We start from the raw sequence: 15,462 nt of genomic DNA on the forward strand, positions 1-15,462 counted from the left end.
AAGCCTAGATTAACGGAGAAGATAAAGCTTAAGAGGTATAAGTTCTGCATAGATCACGCTTATTAGAAGTTAGAAGGTTAGAAGAATATTATCTAGTTAAATAAGATATCTGTTATCTTAAATTATCGCCGTGGTGGATATTAAATTTGGCGTACTACAGATAAGCGTTTTATTAAGAGCTGTATACGCCCCCACTAGAAAGGCTACTTAGAGTTTATATTCTGGGGCTGTTTTTTTATATAATAAGAAAGGACCTTGCCATATCTGGCAGCTAGAAATAACTATAGAGCGGAAGAAAGCTTAGGCTATAATTAATAAGCTAAATAAGGAGCTTAAGCCTTGTATATAGGAGGAGTGGGAGCTTAATACAGGTATTAGATAGATGGGGCTGCGCAATCTTCTTAGACTAAAGCTAGGATAGAAGTTTACTAAAGCAACTAGTAAGCTTATACGGAATTAGGGCTATAAAGGTATTAATTAGTAGCAATATTAAACATTAATTTTTATACTAAAGCTACTACCTTTTACTTAAGAGTGCCTTAAGGAGAGGCCTAGTACTATTATCTAGGAGGATAAGGCTTAAGCTTACGCCTACTAATATTAATTAACTATATATAACGCATGAAATATCCAACGCCTTCTTTAGTATAGTAACTCTCCTAATTTAAATATAATTAAGCCTTGCTGGCCGCATATAAAGAGGGTTACTACGCGTAAGGGAGCGCCGCAGAAGAGGGAGGTTGTAAGGAAGGTATGTTAGGCGGCATAGAGAGATCTTAAGCAGTAGAGGATTTAGGCTTAGATTAAGCGGATTATTAGGCATATTAAGAAGGTTATTAAGCTTAAAGGAGGTAATAAGTATAGGGAGGGTGCTATAGAGGTACTAAGACGCTTAAAAGCATCTAAAGCGGCAGAGGACGAATGGGAGGATATCTAGATTTGGAAGGCGGTGAGCTAAAGCGGTCAATTTTCTTGGCGGCAAAGACTTTTGAAATGTACCTCCGTATCTTTACTAGTTATTTTTAAAGTATAAATATAATACCGGCGGCCATTATAGGGGCTTTAAGGTTATTTTATATTTTAGAGGTAGTATATAAAGTTAATATAATGTAGTATTACGGAGTAAGTATCAGCGGCGATAATATATAGCAAAGTAGATATTATTAAGCTATATACATAAACTATATAAGAAGTTAAGACGTTACGTAAGGGAAGAAGGTAGGAAAATAGGAAGAAAGGGTATATATTATGGACTTAGTTGCTTAATTAATACGTATATAAAGTAAAATAGGATTTAGGTGGTAGTCCTAGTAGAACTTAGTAGAATATAGTAAAATGCGGCAGGTTGCCGTTAAATTGCCGCAGATTGCTATTAGATTACTATCTTATTGTTAGTCTTTAGTTACTAAGTTAGTAGAAATAGGTAGATATGTATAAGGTATTATAGGGGTGTCCCATAACAATAATAAGGAGTTATTAGGTATAGTTATAGTATTTAAAAAATAAAGAGCATTCTTATAAGGTATAAAGAAACTATTTATAGTTAAAATAGATTATAAGAACTTAGTGGGGTTCCTAATAATAAAAGAACTTAATTAGAGATAAGTTAGATAGGTAAAAATACTTATAGAATACTATTTTAAGATTTAGTATACTAAGGGTATAAAATATATATAATCTAACGCGTTAAGCAGAAAAGTATAAGGTAAGGATATAGATAGGGAGTCCAATGATAGGATAATAGGTATATTGTATAGATAAAGACAAATCCTTAAGGGAAAAGGAGGAGTCTGTATGCGAGGTAGGAAGGGTTTTCCCTAGGTACGTGCTCTGTACGTACCTTATAGGTAAGTTACCTCTAGGTTGCCCTAGGGTCGCCCATACCTTGCGGCTATATAACTATCTACTTAGGTTTTACCTAATAATGCCCCCCCCCCTTTAAAAAGGGTTGTCTCCAATCCTTTATATACTTAAGCCTTAATAAAACCCTATAAAAAACCTTAGTAAGGAAAAATTTTTAAGGGGAAAGAGTGTTTTAATTTTGCGTATAAAGAGATAGGTATATACACGCGGCGCGAAGATATTAAGGAACTTTAACCAGCGGTTAAAGTTATCTAATTAGTTAGATTTGCCTTGCTAAGACTCCCCCGCATTTAACTAAGCTAGTAGCAATTTTATATACCTGGCATAGAAAATCCTAATTAGTCTATTTAATAGGTAGAGCTAATAGAGCTTAATACCGTTACTTAACTTTAGTAGACTAGAAATATTCTAAAGCTTATTTATATAAATAGGTTGCTAGTACCTTACGGATAGGTTATAGGTTATTTATATGCAGCTAGATTTGTAGACGGTAAAGCTATATACCTATTAAATCCGCCGCTAACCCTACTTTAGTCTTACGCTATACTAGTATAGTGCCGTATATACTTCGTGAGTAGGTTATAAGTTATTTACATACAGCTAGATTAGGACGGTAAGGCTATATACCTATTAAACCTACCGCTAACCTATATTTTAGCCTTATGCGTTATCTACGTAGTATATATATAGAATAGTATATAAGTTATTAGTATAGGTTACTACTAGTAGGTTACTAGTAGGTTATAAACTTTAGTTAAATGGACTCCGGTTATAGACGGGCCTATTTTCTAATATATAAATAATCTGCTTAGCTAGTATAGAGTAATAAACTAGGTTTAGGAAGGGTACTTTTTAAATTAAGGCTGTAGTTCTTATAGTAATTATTNCTTATTCTTTAATCCCTTAGGACNTNCTCTACNCCGCTTTAATATAGGTTATATTTTAATAGCGGCGCTTACTTTTCGCCTACGCTTTAGCTATAAGGCTAGGGTATCCCGCTTACGGTACTTATTTAGCAGTTATTAATAATTTTTAAGTTCTGTCTTATATTTCTATTTATTATACTTATTTAACTATCCTAGCTATTTAATAAGGTACTATAGTTATCTAGTATAATCCTAGTAGGTAACGATTACTTCTTCTTCCCAGCTACCTTCCTTAAGCTTTTTTACTACTAGGGGTTAAAACCTAGGGCGTAACCTATAAGGCTCTAGTAGGGAGATATAAAAGACTGGGTAGAGCTATACTATAGTAGGTAGAAGCTCTAGCTTATATGCTTACTGCCCTATACGCTTTAGGATCTAAAACGGTTCTATAAACTTATAGTTAAGCTTTTTATAGGGACGTTTTACGCGGATGTTCTTAGAGAAGAGTAGGACTTATTTACTAATGGCGAAGTGCTTAGCCAAGTATATCTAGCCTAGATTAATTACCACCTCTGTTAGATCTACCCTACGTATAATAACAACTATTTTAAAGGCTTAAATATCTTGCTAGTAGGCGATTTCTATTAGCTTCCCCCTATAGGTTAGGCGGCCTTATATAGTAATCTACCCGCTAGGCCGTTAGAGCTCGCTAGCTATAGAAAGGGAGCCTATAAGGCGATTAACTAAATAGTTATCCTAGATTAAGTTATGCGGCAGGGCGGTAATAACGCTAAGAGCTTTATATTTAGGACCGCCCTTATAGAGCTATATAGTAATTCTATAAATAAATTATCCTAAAAGCTTCTTTTAACTAAGTATAAGTAGGGCCTATCCACTGATAAGGTTGCGGGCTTTAATAACGCAATTCGGCTATATGGCATACGCGCTACTATAGGTAAGTATAACACTATCTAGCTTCGCAACCTTTTGTAGCCTATGGTGGCTATTAAATTAGTTAACACTAGTATAGGTACATAGAAAGTTACTCCTAATTAGTGTGATACTATAGAGAATCTAGCCCTATATATTAGCGCGAAAGTAATACTAATATAGAATATCTGGGTTAAACTAGGCTTAGTAAACGGCACTACTAGTATAATTAAAGATGTTATATAGAAGGGACACGCGGATATTAAAAAGGATTAGCCTTAGTTACTACTAATTATAGTAGATAGGTACAACGAACCTACCCTATTTACTTAGTAGGATAGTAAAAAAGTTATTCCTATATTTTCTATGCTTTATAAGTAGGAGGGTATAAAAGGCTTTTACTTACGGCGTTAATTTCTAATTACTCTAGCTTTTACTCTTACTATATATAAGCTAGGGCCTAATACTTAACTAGGTAGTTCTAGATATTAAGGAAAAAGATAAGACAGCCGGGCTAACCTATATAGCAATCTCACGAGTTAAGAAGCTTTTAGGGCTTAAATTTAAATATAGGTTCGATATAAAACGATTTTAGTTATCTATAAGTAAGACTAAAGAGGTATAATAAGAAGATTTTATACGGAGGTAGTAGCAACTACTTATAAACGACTTTTCCTAAATAGGAAATTATATACTGGCTTAGAGGTAAGCGGAGAATATAGCATTTATCTCGGTTTCCTAATTTTTAACCCCCCTATTTGTCTTACCTTTTTACCGCTTCTAGAGCTATTAGATATACATATAATAGTATATAAAGAGAATTGGCAATATTACTAGATTAATATTGCTGCTATCTATAGCGTTAATCGATTTTTAGAATATTTTAAGTTTTTTTTAAAGGGCGGAAATGTCGCTTATATAAGGAGTTACGTGACCTCTAAGAATATATGCTACTTAGGACCGCATATTAGCAGCCACGACTTCTTTATACTATAGTTAAGATTTTATATATACTGCATCTAGAGCTACTTATAATAACTATTACCTATAGATCTACCGATTTATAAATTAAAAATTAGACATAGTTAGAGCTGTTAGTAGGGGTTATTAATCGCGCTCCCCATAACAAAATTTTGGATTTTAGTAATCTAAAGTCTAGATTATTAAATGTAACTAGCTACTAAGGCTATTACCACCTTATAACCTACTATACCTTATATATATATATAGACTCTTCTTTACCTATTAAACGAATGGATAATTAACCCTAGTTAATAAACATATCTAATTAATAAACGAATTAACGAATTAAATTAAAAGTTCGGAACGTCTAAATACGGTTCTGCTAAAACGCTAACTAGACCCTAACCTAGACCCTTCTTAACCTATTAAATTCTAAAAATAATAATCTTTACTAAATTAAAAATTAACCTTATCCTTAATAAGCCATCTAATTAGATTTAATGGTTCTTTATTATTTAAGACATAGCCAAAACTAATAAGGTATAGCAGTATATCGACCTATTTAAGAAGAAAAGACGATCTTCTAAAGCTAGAACTACTAAGTCGGCCTATACTAAGGGATATACTACCCATAGCTATATTAATAGCAAAGCTAGACCTAAACTAGCTTACTACCTATAATTAGCTCTACGCTAAATATAAGAATAATCTACGCGTATACTAGAAGTAAAAATATAATATTAATAACTATATTGTTTGTACTATATCGGTAGCCTACCTTCCACTTATTAACAGCCTTAGTAGTTAGTTACATTAAATATTTAAGGTGTCTCTACTACTATAGTAGCCACTACAGTAATAGAGACACCCTATACTTTAGTAAGCAATTAAGCCCATCTTATATAAGAATCTTATACTATTAGTACTTACTAAATCACGTGCTTATAGGGCCTCCTCCCGTCTATAAATACTCCTTCTATACCTTCCTCTCTTCCTCCCTTTTTCCTTATAAGAGCTGGCGGTGCTTTAATACTCCTCCTTAGTCCCCACTAAGTGATCTATTAGTTAATATGGTGATATAGATAGTATCAGACAAGGAGACGGGTAAAAGAGAAGATAGAAAGGACGGAAGAACCTCTAGTAGGCGTTAGTTAAGCAATGTTAATAGCTATATTATAGCTACCTAATCTCCTATACTTATAGACCTCCTCCTATCTATAAATACTCCCTCCTTTATACCTTCCTTTCTTCTTTTCTTCTTCCTTATAAGAGCTGGAGGTGCTCTAATACTCCTCCTTAATCCCTACTAAGGGATCTATTAGTTAACGTGGCGATATAGATAGTATTAAACGAGGAGATAGGCGAGAGAGAAGATATAAAGGACGGAGGAACCTCTAGTAGGTATTAGTCGAGCAATATTAACGGCTAGTTTTTATTACCCAAAAATTGCGTTATATAATAATATTTAGGATCGCAAATATATACCCTATCCTATACTTACACCACTACTAAATATTCTAGATTTTATACTTAGAGCTGCTTATAATAGGTATTTCTAAAAGATCTACCGGTTTAAAGCTCTATAATTAAATATTATTAACATTTTATATAGGGGTCGTTAATTAAGCTCCCGGGATATAATTTTTAAAGTTTAATACCATACTAATATTACGACCTTTTTGTAGTAGCCAAGCTACCCCTAATCTCCTCCCCTCCTTCTCCTCCCTCCCATTACTTGGCGTTAAGCTATTGTGTTATTATACGTCCGAACTAGGTAGGCAATGACGTAGTTAATAGTTATTAGGTATTAAAAATATTTAGTATATAAAGCTTTAAACCAGAATTATAATTTACTATATTATATCCTATATAGAGAGCTCTATATTAAAGCTCTGCAGTTTAAATATGTGCTATATTTGTGACCAATATATTCTTTAAGCCTGGCTTAAGTAGGGCGCCTTAGTTACTGTAGTAGATCCTTACCTAGCAGTAACTAAGGCGCCTTAATCTTACTACTACTTCTAAATTAAGCAAAAGCTCTATATAGGGGGGTCNNAGGGGGTCTCCCCCTAGAAAANCTNATCTCTATATATATTAATTAAAGTTTATATAATAAAGCTCTAAATTAAAGCTTTGGGTTAACTAATTAGCTTATTACACTTAGGTTAAAATTTACGTTAGGGGACCAACGTTCCGCATATTGTAAAAGGTAGTAAAGGAGGCCTATATAATTTAGATTTACACTAGCATTAAGATAAAGGCTTTTTAAAGACGCAGGCAGTAGTGCTTAATTTCCTTATATAGCAAGACAACGTTACTGGCGAGCGCCTTTATCCCCCTAATAAGCATATAGTTTGGCTCGATAATCTGTTTACGTCTGTCCGACTTCTTTAATAACTTTAAGAGCTTAGAATTGGCGGTATAGGAACCGTTTAAACAACTAGAACAAAATATAAGGAGTAAAAGGAGGCTAAAGAGCAGAAAATAGTATTAAATTTAGGAATAAATCTACTACTAATTAAGCAAATTAACTCGTCGCTAGCCGTCCTAAAATTAATACATAACTCTTAAATTCCTTAGGGTATATTATACGCAGAAACTTTAGAGAATAGTACGGTAACAGAGTTCGCCTAGAAGGACGCTTAGGTGGTCCTATTTATAAGTACTATCGCTAATAGTAAGTATATTTAATTTTAGAAACCTTAATACTATTCCTATAAGCTAATAACGTTATATATTACCAGCTTTAAAAAAGGCTAAGCGACTATAAAGACGGCTAGCTATAACGGCTAGCGGCGCTACACAGACTTAGAAGATCTTTGGTAACGGCGCTGGGAAGTAGTTATAGATACTAGCGCTTACTAACTTCCACAATCGCTTTATAAAAGGTATTAATACTACTAACTAGATAAGGTCGTATTATTTCTCTCTTAAGCGTTACCAGAAGACCTAGAAACTGCTATTTTACTTCCTTATTAATACAATCGTTACCAAATACTTTAAGACGTCCTCCTTTGCCCCTCCAGGCTGGCCAAATAAGGCTGGCTATAAATCCTTTATTAAACGACTCGTCAACTCCCTCTTTAAGCACTTAATGCGCGCCACTAAGGCCTCCTACTAGCGCGTTCCTATAAGCCGAATATAATGGTACCTAGCGGTAGAGTATGGATATAAGCCAGAGAAGATAAATAATAAAGATATAGTTTACTTGGCATGCTTTAAAGCAGGAAGGAAAGCTTTTACTAAGAGATTAGGCGGTAGGAAGCCTTTAGGCGAGCTAGCAATAAACACTGTTCGGAAACCTTATAAGCAGTAGAAGAGACTTTAAAAAACTGCTAGGACTAAATTCGGGTATAGACTCTGTTAAATACCACTTTGTGAATCTGGGCCTTACTAGCGGGAATATATTAATCGAATTAACACTAAGGATTAACTGTAGATAGATAATATTTATATATATTTAAAGCTTTATATAAATCTTAAGTGTATGGCGGAACGCCTTACCGCCAACAAACGTAGCTATTTAATTGGTTAAGCTCGGGCCACTATTTTATGGACAAATCTATCTATATAAGGGATAATAAGTAAAGAAAATAAGTAGTATAACTAAGTAAAGAATAGAGATACTAATAAATCTTGATATAGACCTTAGGTCCTCGAAATCGGACTCTGCACCTGTACGTGGTAAGGCCTACGAACCTACTGGTCTTCGGACTCAGCAGAGCCAACGTAGAGACGTCGCACAGCTGCGGGTAGGAGGTCGTGGTGGTGGTTGAAATGTTGTGGGGGGTAGTGAAAAGTTTTTACATGGGATGGTGAGATCTCGAAAACCACTACTAACGGTAACCCCCTTCATAGTAGACAACTGCTACGCCCCTATTTAACCCTATGTGATCCTCGCGGATACAAGATGGAATCTAATGTCCCCTAAACCCTTAATTGAAAGCATTAATAACCTTACATTAACGAACGAGCGATCGCGAGCGAATGAACGAACGAGCAAATATACGGCCCCTCCTAACCCCTAGGGCAATCGCCCGTAGAGCATACGGTTACTCGCCGTTAACTACCAAATACTACCTAGCAGCCTAGATTGCGACCCACGGTTTTCCCTGTCTTCTTTTAACGGAGTAGTAACCCTTAGAAAGGGCCTAGCTGGGGCCTAGGCATAAAAGATACCTAATAATATATCCCGCTCGCTTATTAGTATTACGGTAGTTGGAATAAATGAATCCCCCTTACGCCTTCAATGGCTCTAGGGGGGGGGAGGCAAGGCGTATATGGCAATAGTTAATAAGAGATAGCACGTAGGGGACGGACAAGATAGTTAAGATATGGGAGAGACAAGTATAAGTATACGGCGATCGATCGGCAAGGCCTAGCTAGGACGTAGTGAACCCTAGCTTTGGATAAGCTGGAGAAGGAAGCAGTGGTTCCTAAGGAGTTCAAAACATCTAAGGAGGAGGACGTGCAGTAGGCCCGCAGGGCCGCTGCTACGTGCAAGCATGGCAAATCGGGGTTTTTTATCCTACTGAGGCTGCTCATAGGGTTTTTCCTCCCCCAACAACTACAGGGGTTTTCTTCCTATAAATACACAAGTTTTCCCCCCTGTAACGGAGTAGTCTGCGTGGGCCAGTAGGATCCGTATCAGACGTTAATTAAAGAATTACTACTGATATAGACCTTACGGAATTAGCTAAAATAGTATAGTAGCGAATAAAAAGGTACTATAACGCTAAGAAATCTAAAGGACTAAATCTAAAGGAGGGGGATAAAGTATAGCTACTATATAAAAATTTTAAGAGTTAATAACTAAGTAAGAAGTTAAACTACGTTAGACTAAGACTATTTAAATTTTTAGCTAAAAATTTAGAAGTTATATATAGACTTAACTTACTAATAGAGATAAAGATTTACCCTATATAGTATATTATAATACTAAAGCTAGTATATAGGAATATTAAGCTACTAGTTTATAAAGTAGATATATAGAGGGTAAAAAGAAAATAAATAGTAGGTTTTAAAGATTATTAATTATAAGGATAATAATAATAAAATATAAAGTAAAGTAAAGTAGATAGGCTATAATAAGACTACCTAGAAACTACTATAAAATTTAAGAAATACTATAGGAAAGGTATAGAAGTATTAAAGAAAATAGGTTAGGTAATATTAAAAAGGAGCTAAAAATAAAAGAATTAGTTAAAGGTAATAGACGAGCTAGATTATTTAAGAGATCTACTACTAATATATAATTTATTTCCGCCTCTTCTTAATTAGAGTCCTTTTTAGCCTTTTTAGCCTTAAGTTTAGTTAAACCTTACTTAATAAGTTTCTACTCCTTTAAATATACCTTCTTATAACCTTTTTTAAGACGGGCTAATTAAGTATAAGTAATCTATTAAGCTTTAAATACTCTTTTCTCTTTAGCGTAAATCTACTCCCTATTATCTTAGAGCTTTTATACCTTAGCTAGGGCTAGGGCTAGCTTACCCTTAAGGCGAAACGCCTTAAATTAAATATAAGACCTTATACTAAATTAGATAAGGTATAAAATAATTATAAAGAATTATAAAATATATATACTTAGCGTTAAAAATAGATTAAATATTATAGGATACTATATATTTACTTACGTATACTTAGTATAGAAAGAAGGTTAGTAATTAAATAGAGCTATAATTATAATATTTACTAACTTCTTCTCTATATAATAAGAATGGGATGGTATAACTTTATTAAATAAAAGGATTATAGTTACTAACTAGTTATAATAATTAGATATAAAGAATTTAATAAAGGCATTAGGAATAGTAAAGGTTATTAAATTAAAAATGGAAATGTTATATCTCTAATAGACGACTTAGAGATAGGAGAAATCTTTAAAAATAAAGATAAAGAAAAGGGGGATAGTATTATAGACCTTATATTAGCAATAGTAGCACTACTAAAGAGATATATAAATAGGCTAGTTAAAAGGCGCTAAAACTGATTAAGCTATAAAATAAGGGGTAGCTAAGTTATATAGCTAGTTATATTATAGGTTTAGAATACAAAAATATAGAAACGTAGAAATATAGGACGTATTAATATACTAATATACTAATATACTTAGTACATTTCTTAGGCGTAGTATTATATATTTAAAGAACCTTAGTCTCTACATAGATAGTTCTCCCCCCTATAGTAAATCTTAGAATATAATTAGAGTTAATTTATTAGGTAGCCTACTCTACTAGTTATATTTATATTATTAACTTAACCTATACCTATATACCTAGCCTGTTAATAAGTCTACTATAATATTTTCTATAAGGCTTTATTATAGCCAGCCTATAAAGAATTAGAAATTTTAAGAAATTATAAAATACTTATAAAAATATTACCTATTTATTATATATAGAGATTATAATAGTGCATTGCTTCTATACGGACTATTACTAAAGCTTAAAGTAAAGGTATCTCTAAAATATAGAGTTAAGTCCTAGTACTAGGCCGTCTTAGAAGCACTAAAGAGGTACTATAAAAAGCTATTCTATAAAAATAAGGAAAAAAATAAGATATTAACTTAAATATTAAAAGTAGTAATAGGAGCCTCCTTTTCTATTCTAATATTATTATTAGTAGTATTATTAGCACTCCTACTAATATTCTTCTTAGTATAATAAGAACTAAATAAACTATTATAGAAATGGAACTAGTAAAAAGGTCGTTTATCTCCACTTTTATTACTATCCTTAGTATTATCTCTAGGTTTTAAACCGGTATCTAGGTAGGGATTAGAAAGCTATTAGCTAAAAAGTTAGTATAGTTCCAAAATATATTACTAAGAAAACTTACCTAGTTAAAAAGGCCCGCGTAAGAGTATAAATATTATTATTTATAAGAATAAGCTATTATAGCACTGGCAAATTGCTATAAATTGCTATAGATTGCCGTAGATTGCGGTTACGTAATATAAAGATCGTATATAACTTTAAGCGGCGCCGCTTATCCTTTCCTTTCCTCTTCCTTAGTATTAGATCCTCGTTTATAGACAATCTAATCGTATAGGCTAGCGCGTCCTTCTTACCGTACTCGTGCCTTAATTAACTAAGTCGCTAATATAAGCTGCTTATAGATACGCTGCTAGATACTATATATCTAATATTATTACATTTCTATAGTAGTAGAAACCCTTATTAAATTAAAGAGGCTATAAGTAAGGGAAGATACCTTTTATCCCTACCTTTTACTGTTTTAATACTAACGGAAATTCCTAATAGCGCGCTAAAGCCAGTAAGCCTTATATATATAAACAGTGGAAATCTAATATAATTAGTAAATTTTAGAATAGGATAAAAAAAATACTAAAATATAGGATTTTCTCTAGCTATAATGGTAGGAATATTTAGATTTATTTTTACTAGAGCGTGGTATTTTATAGGCGTAAAACCGGTTTAGCGTAAGCGCGTAAACGCAATAATGGTAGCACTTTAGAAAAACTACTATAGGAGTAACAGAAGTAGTCTAGGGCGCTATTAAAAGAGAAATAATACTGCTGCTTGTTTGGGGACGCGCAGAATAACCATAAGCTATTTTTTAAAAAAAATTATAAGAAGTTAGTATTATTAATAAAAATAAAATAGGGATTCTATTACTTATAGACGTATTATAAAAAGAGAATAGAGTAGTATTAAAATAATAGATAAAGATATGGAAGCTAAAAGCTAAGATATAATAGAAAATAGTCTGCCAAAGTGCAAGATAAATAGTATTGTTAATTAAAAGACACGTAAAAGATAATAGCTTATAAACTAGACAAAATTAAAAAAAACGGTATTATTAGAACCTATTTTAGGTAAATAGGGATAGTAGCTAGTTAACGCGTTATATAAAATAACCTCTAAAATAGCTTATAACGAACTCTTATAATAAAAAAAGTAAATCCTATTTAATTATTATTATTATTATTATTATTATTATTATTATTATTATTATTAAAGTTCTATTACGATAGTATTATAAAGAGCTATATTAGAAGAAGTATAAGCTATATAGTATAAAGAATTGCATAAATAACTTATTTGTAAATGTAGCTCTAAAGCCTCTATATATATATAAAGAAGGTAAAGGTAATAAGATATAATAGGGTAATAGGTAACTAAAATAGGAATAGTAATCTGCAATCAATATATAGGGTAGCGTTAACGCTGTTTTAGAGCCTTTTAAGCGGCGATTTTATGTCTTGGTATAATACTAGTAGTTAGTTATATACCCCCTAGATTTAATAGTATAGTTAAAGCTATAGAATATAAAATAAAGGCAGAAGCTATACTAACATAGGAAATTTATATATAACTTAAGAGTAAAAAAGGGTAGGGTAATTAAAATGGTATACAGAGGTCCTTAATAAAAGTTCTTGCACCTTCCTAATTAGGAAGTTTGGCTCACCGCCTACTAAAATATTATAAATTCTGTCGCTAAAGGCTTAAAACTTGCATTTAAAGCTTTAAATAAAAGGCAATATATAGGCAATTAATTAATTAATTAATAAGCTAGGTATTTTCGAGGTTGCGGGCTCTGCGCGACCGTAGGTTCCTGCCCTATACAGGCTCCTCCACCGACTCTATAAGGTCCTCTGGTTAAGCAGCAACCTCTTATTACTGCCTTCTTCCTGCTTTCTTGTTAATCGTTTACATAGACGCTTAGTATTTTAGAGGCCCTAAAGGACGATCTATGGGCGGCTCTAAGGACCTTCTTCTAGCGTCTATAGAAGATGCTATACTGTTACCTACAGCCTCCCTAGAGGTAGTAGTAGGGTCCTTTTTCCTTACCCACTTCCTTATAGTTTGATTAACTATACACCACCTAATATCCGCTGCTTAGTATTGATCCTCCTACCTATCTAGAGCTTATTGCTCCTACCACTACTGCTTTTGCCGCTAAGGCTCTATAAAGCTAACTTTAAACATTATCATTTTTATATTCTACCCTTTGTATTTAGTCGGTTCTAAAGCTTAAGCAGCTAAGAAGGAGAAGGAGGTTTAACGGGTGGCAGAGGCTTAGGGGGAGGCTTGAGGGGAGGCTTATTAGAGGGAGATTTCGATTAAGCAGGCGGCTAGAGGGCCTATTTAGGTCAACGTTGGCGACGCTGCTTTGGATCGTAATCGCTATATAGAGGCTCTAGATCCGAAAGGTCGTGCGGTAGTTAACGTCCTATTTTTATACGCTCTAAAAGCTTTGGCGGCTTAGGCTTACTTAATAGAGGCTCCGTTAAATTAACTTAATTAAGGCCTAAAAGCACCTGCTGTTGTATATAAGTAATAGTCTAGCGCCAATATTTATTTGTGCGTTTAAACGCCTTCTAATTACATTAATAGTCAGCAGCGCCTTTGTAATAGTCGTTGCCTCCTTTATAGCAAATAACCTCTTTAATATAATATGGAATTTGTTTAATTTAAGCTTAAATTTGCTACTGCTTAAGCTCCTCCTAAGCCTTCCGCTATGCTCGCTTAGCTTCTACTCTAGTTTTTAACACACTCTTCTATATAATAACTCGTTTAAAATAGGCCTAAGCTAGTTTAATTATATTTAAATCGGGTAAATTACTAGGCTAAAGAAGGCGCTAGAGGCCTACTGCGTTAAAGTAGATCTACTAGTAATGCGATATATAAAATAGAGCTTTATCCTCTTAAATAAGAGTATCTAGGCAATTAATCTAGCACTTAATACCAAAAGGAATAAGAATAGGAAGGAGGATAGTGGTAAGATAGCGATACTAATTAATACCCCCTTTCTTCCCATTTCTCTAGAAGGCGCTATTCTCCTTAGTTATGCAGAATTAAGGCTTTCTACCTAGCCTATTGCAAAGCCTAAGTTATCGCATACTAGTAGTAAGCTACTAAGCTATACGAAGCTCTGGCTTAATTGCTTTATTAATCTTTTAAAGCTTAATCTTTAAAGCCTTCTTCTCTTATATAGTCTCGGGCCTCTATATATAGTAAGGAGCCTTCTAATTATATAAGAACGCGCCCTAAAATATAAACTTAGTAGCTTTAGGAAATTAAGGTCAAATTGCCTTCTTATCTACCTCCTCTCTAGCTAAACACTAAAGCCTACATCCACCTCTTCTACAGCCTAAAATAACACCAGTTTTATTACTCTAGATAACAGCCTTCTAATTATTAATCGTCTAATGCTTATATTATAAGGCGAACTATAAGCGGGCTTCCTTTATTTTTTATAAGAGGCAGGGCTTCCTTATAGGTTTTATCTTTTAATATCTATAGCGTTAAAGAACCCGCTAGATAGTTTAAGTAGAGTAGCTATACTTAGCAGTAATATAGGTGCAGGACTTCTCTCTACCAAATCTATTAGTAGTAACTTTCTTAAGAATTTGCTGTTTAAACTTGTGGGTAATTTTAACCTTTAATCTAGTATAAGGAGTATTAATAATATAGCTGTTAAGAATAAGAGGATAAGAGGAAGGGTCCCAGCCACGACTACAGGCCCTTTTAAAGATATATTATAGTATTCGGCGCTTAATTTTAGTAATGCGTTTAATACGTTAAAGGGTTACTCCTATAGCCTTTATAGCTAGGGCCTAAGCCCTAGTTGCGAGCAATAAAAGCCCATTATTAGCAAATCAATACTCGAGCTAGAGGAGCCCTTAAGTAATTTTAGAAAGCATTAAGGGGACTTAGTGGCATTAGTATTAGTAATAGAGGTAATAAGGCTGCAGAAGTTATTCTACCGTTAGAATTTTTGGGGCGGTCAGTAGGCGGTAAGCCAAACTTCCTAATTAGGAAGGTGTAAGAACTTTTGTTAGGGACCTCCGTATTGCGAATATTACAAATAT

At 33.5% G+C, this 15,462-nt stretch overlaps 3 protein-coding genes across 3 annotated transcripts; 1 reads left to right on the forward strand and 2 right to left on the reverse strand.

Annotated features, from left to right (window-relative positions):
* Positions 1 to 8,429: 8,429 nt before the first annotated feature.
* On the forward strand, positions 8,430 to 8,788 carry K441DRAFT_650923 (uncharacterized protein; the record flags this gene model as incomplete). The annotated part of the gene is made up of 3 exons (XM_067647108.1): positions 8,430 to 8,437; positions 8,597 to 8,673; positions 8,715 to 8,788. 3 exons carry the CDS (start codon positions 8,430 to 8,432, stop codon positions 8,786 to 8,788), a joined length of 159 nt encoding a protein of 52 aa, XP_067509649.1.
* A 62-nt stretch (positions 8,789 to 8,850) lies between these two features.
* On the reverse strand, positions 8,851 to 9,287 carry K441DRAFT_650928 (uncharacterized protein; the record flags this gene model as incomplete). The annotated part of the gene is given in 2 exon segments (XM_067647109.1): positions 8,851 to 8,963; positions 8,974 to 9,287. Coding segments are annotated over 2 exon segments (245 nt in total), but the record flags the coding sequence as incomplete, so codon positions are not given.
* Positions 9,288 to 14,943: 5,656 nt separating this feature from the next.
* On the reverse strand, positions 14,944 to 15,126 carry K441DRAFT_500588 (uncharacterized protein; the record flags this gene model as incomplete). Its single annotated transcript, XM_067642008.1, has 1 exon — positions 14,944 to 15,126. A coding segment is annotated over one exon (183 nt), but the record flags the coding sequence as incomplete, so codon positions are not given.
* Positions 15,127 to 15,462: the final 336 nt, after the last annotated feature.

The sequence above is a fragment of the Cenococcum geophilum genome (genome assembly GCF_001692895.1).
Source record: "Cenococcum geophilum 1.58 unplaced genomic scaffold K441scaffold_2, whole genome shotgun sequence".
NCBI classification, from domain to species: Eukaryota; Fungi; Ascomycota; class Dothideomycetes; order Gloniales; family Gloniaceae; genus Cenococcum; species Cenococcum geophilum.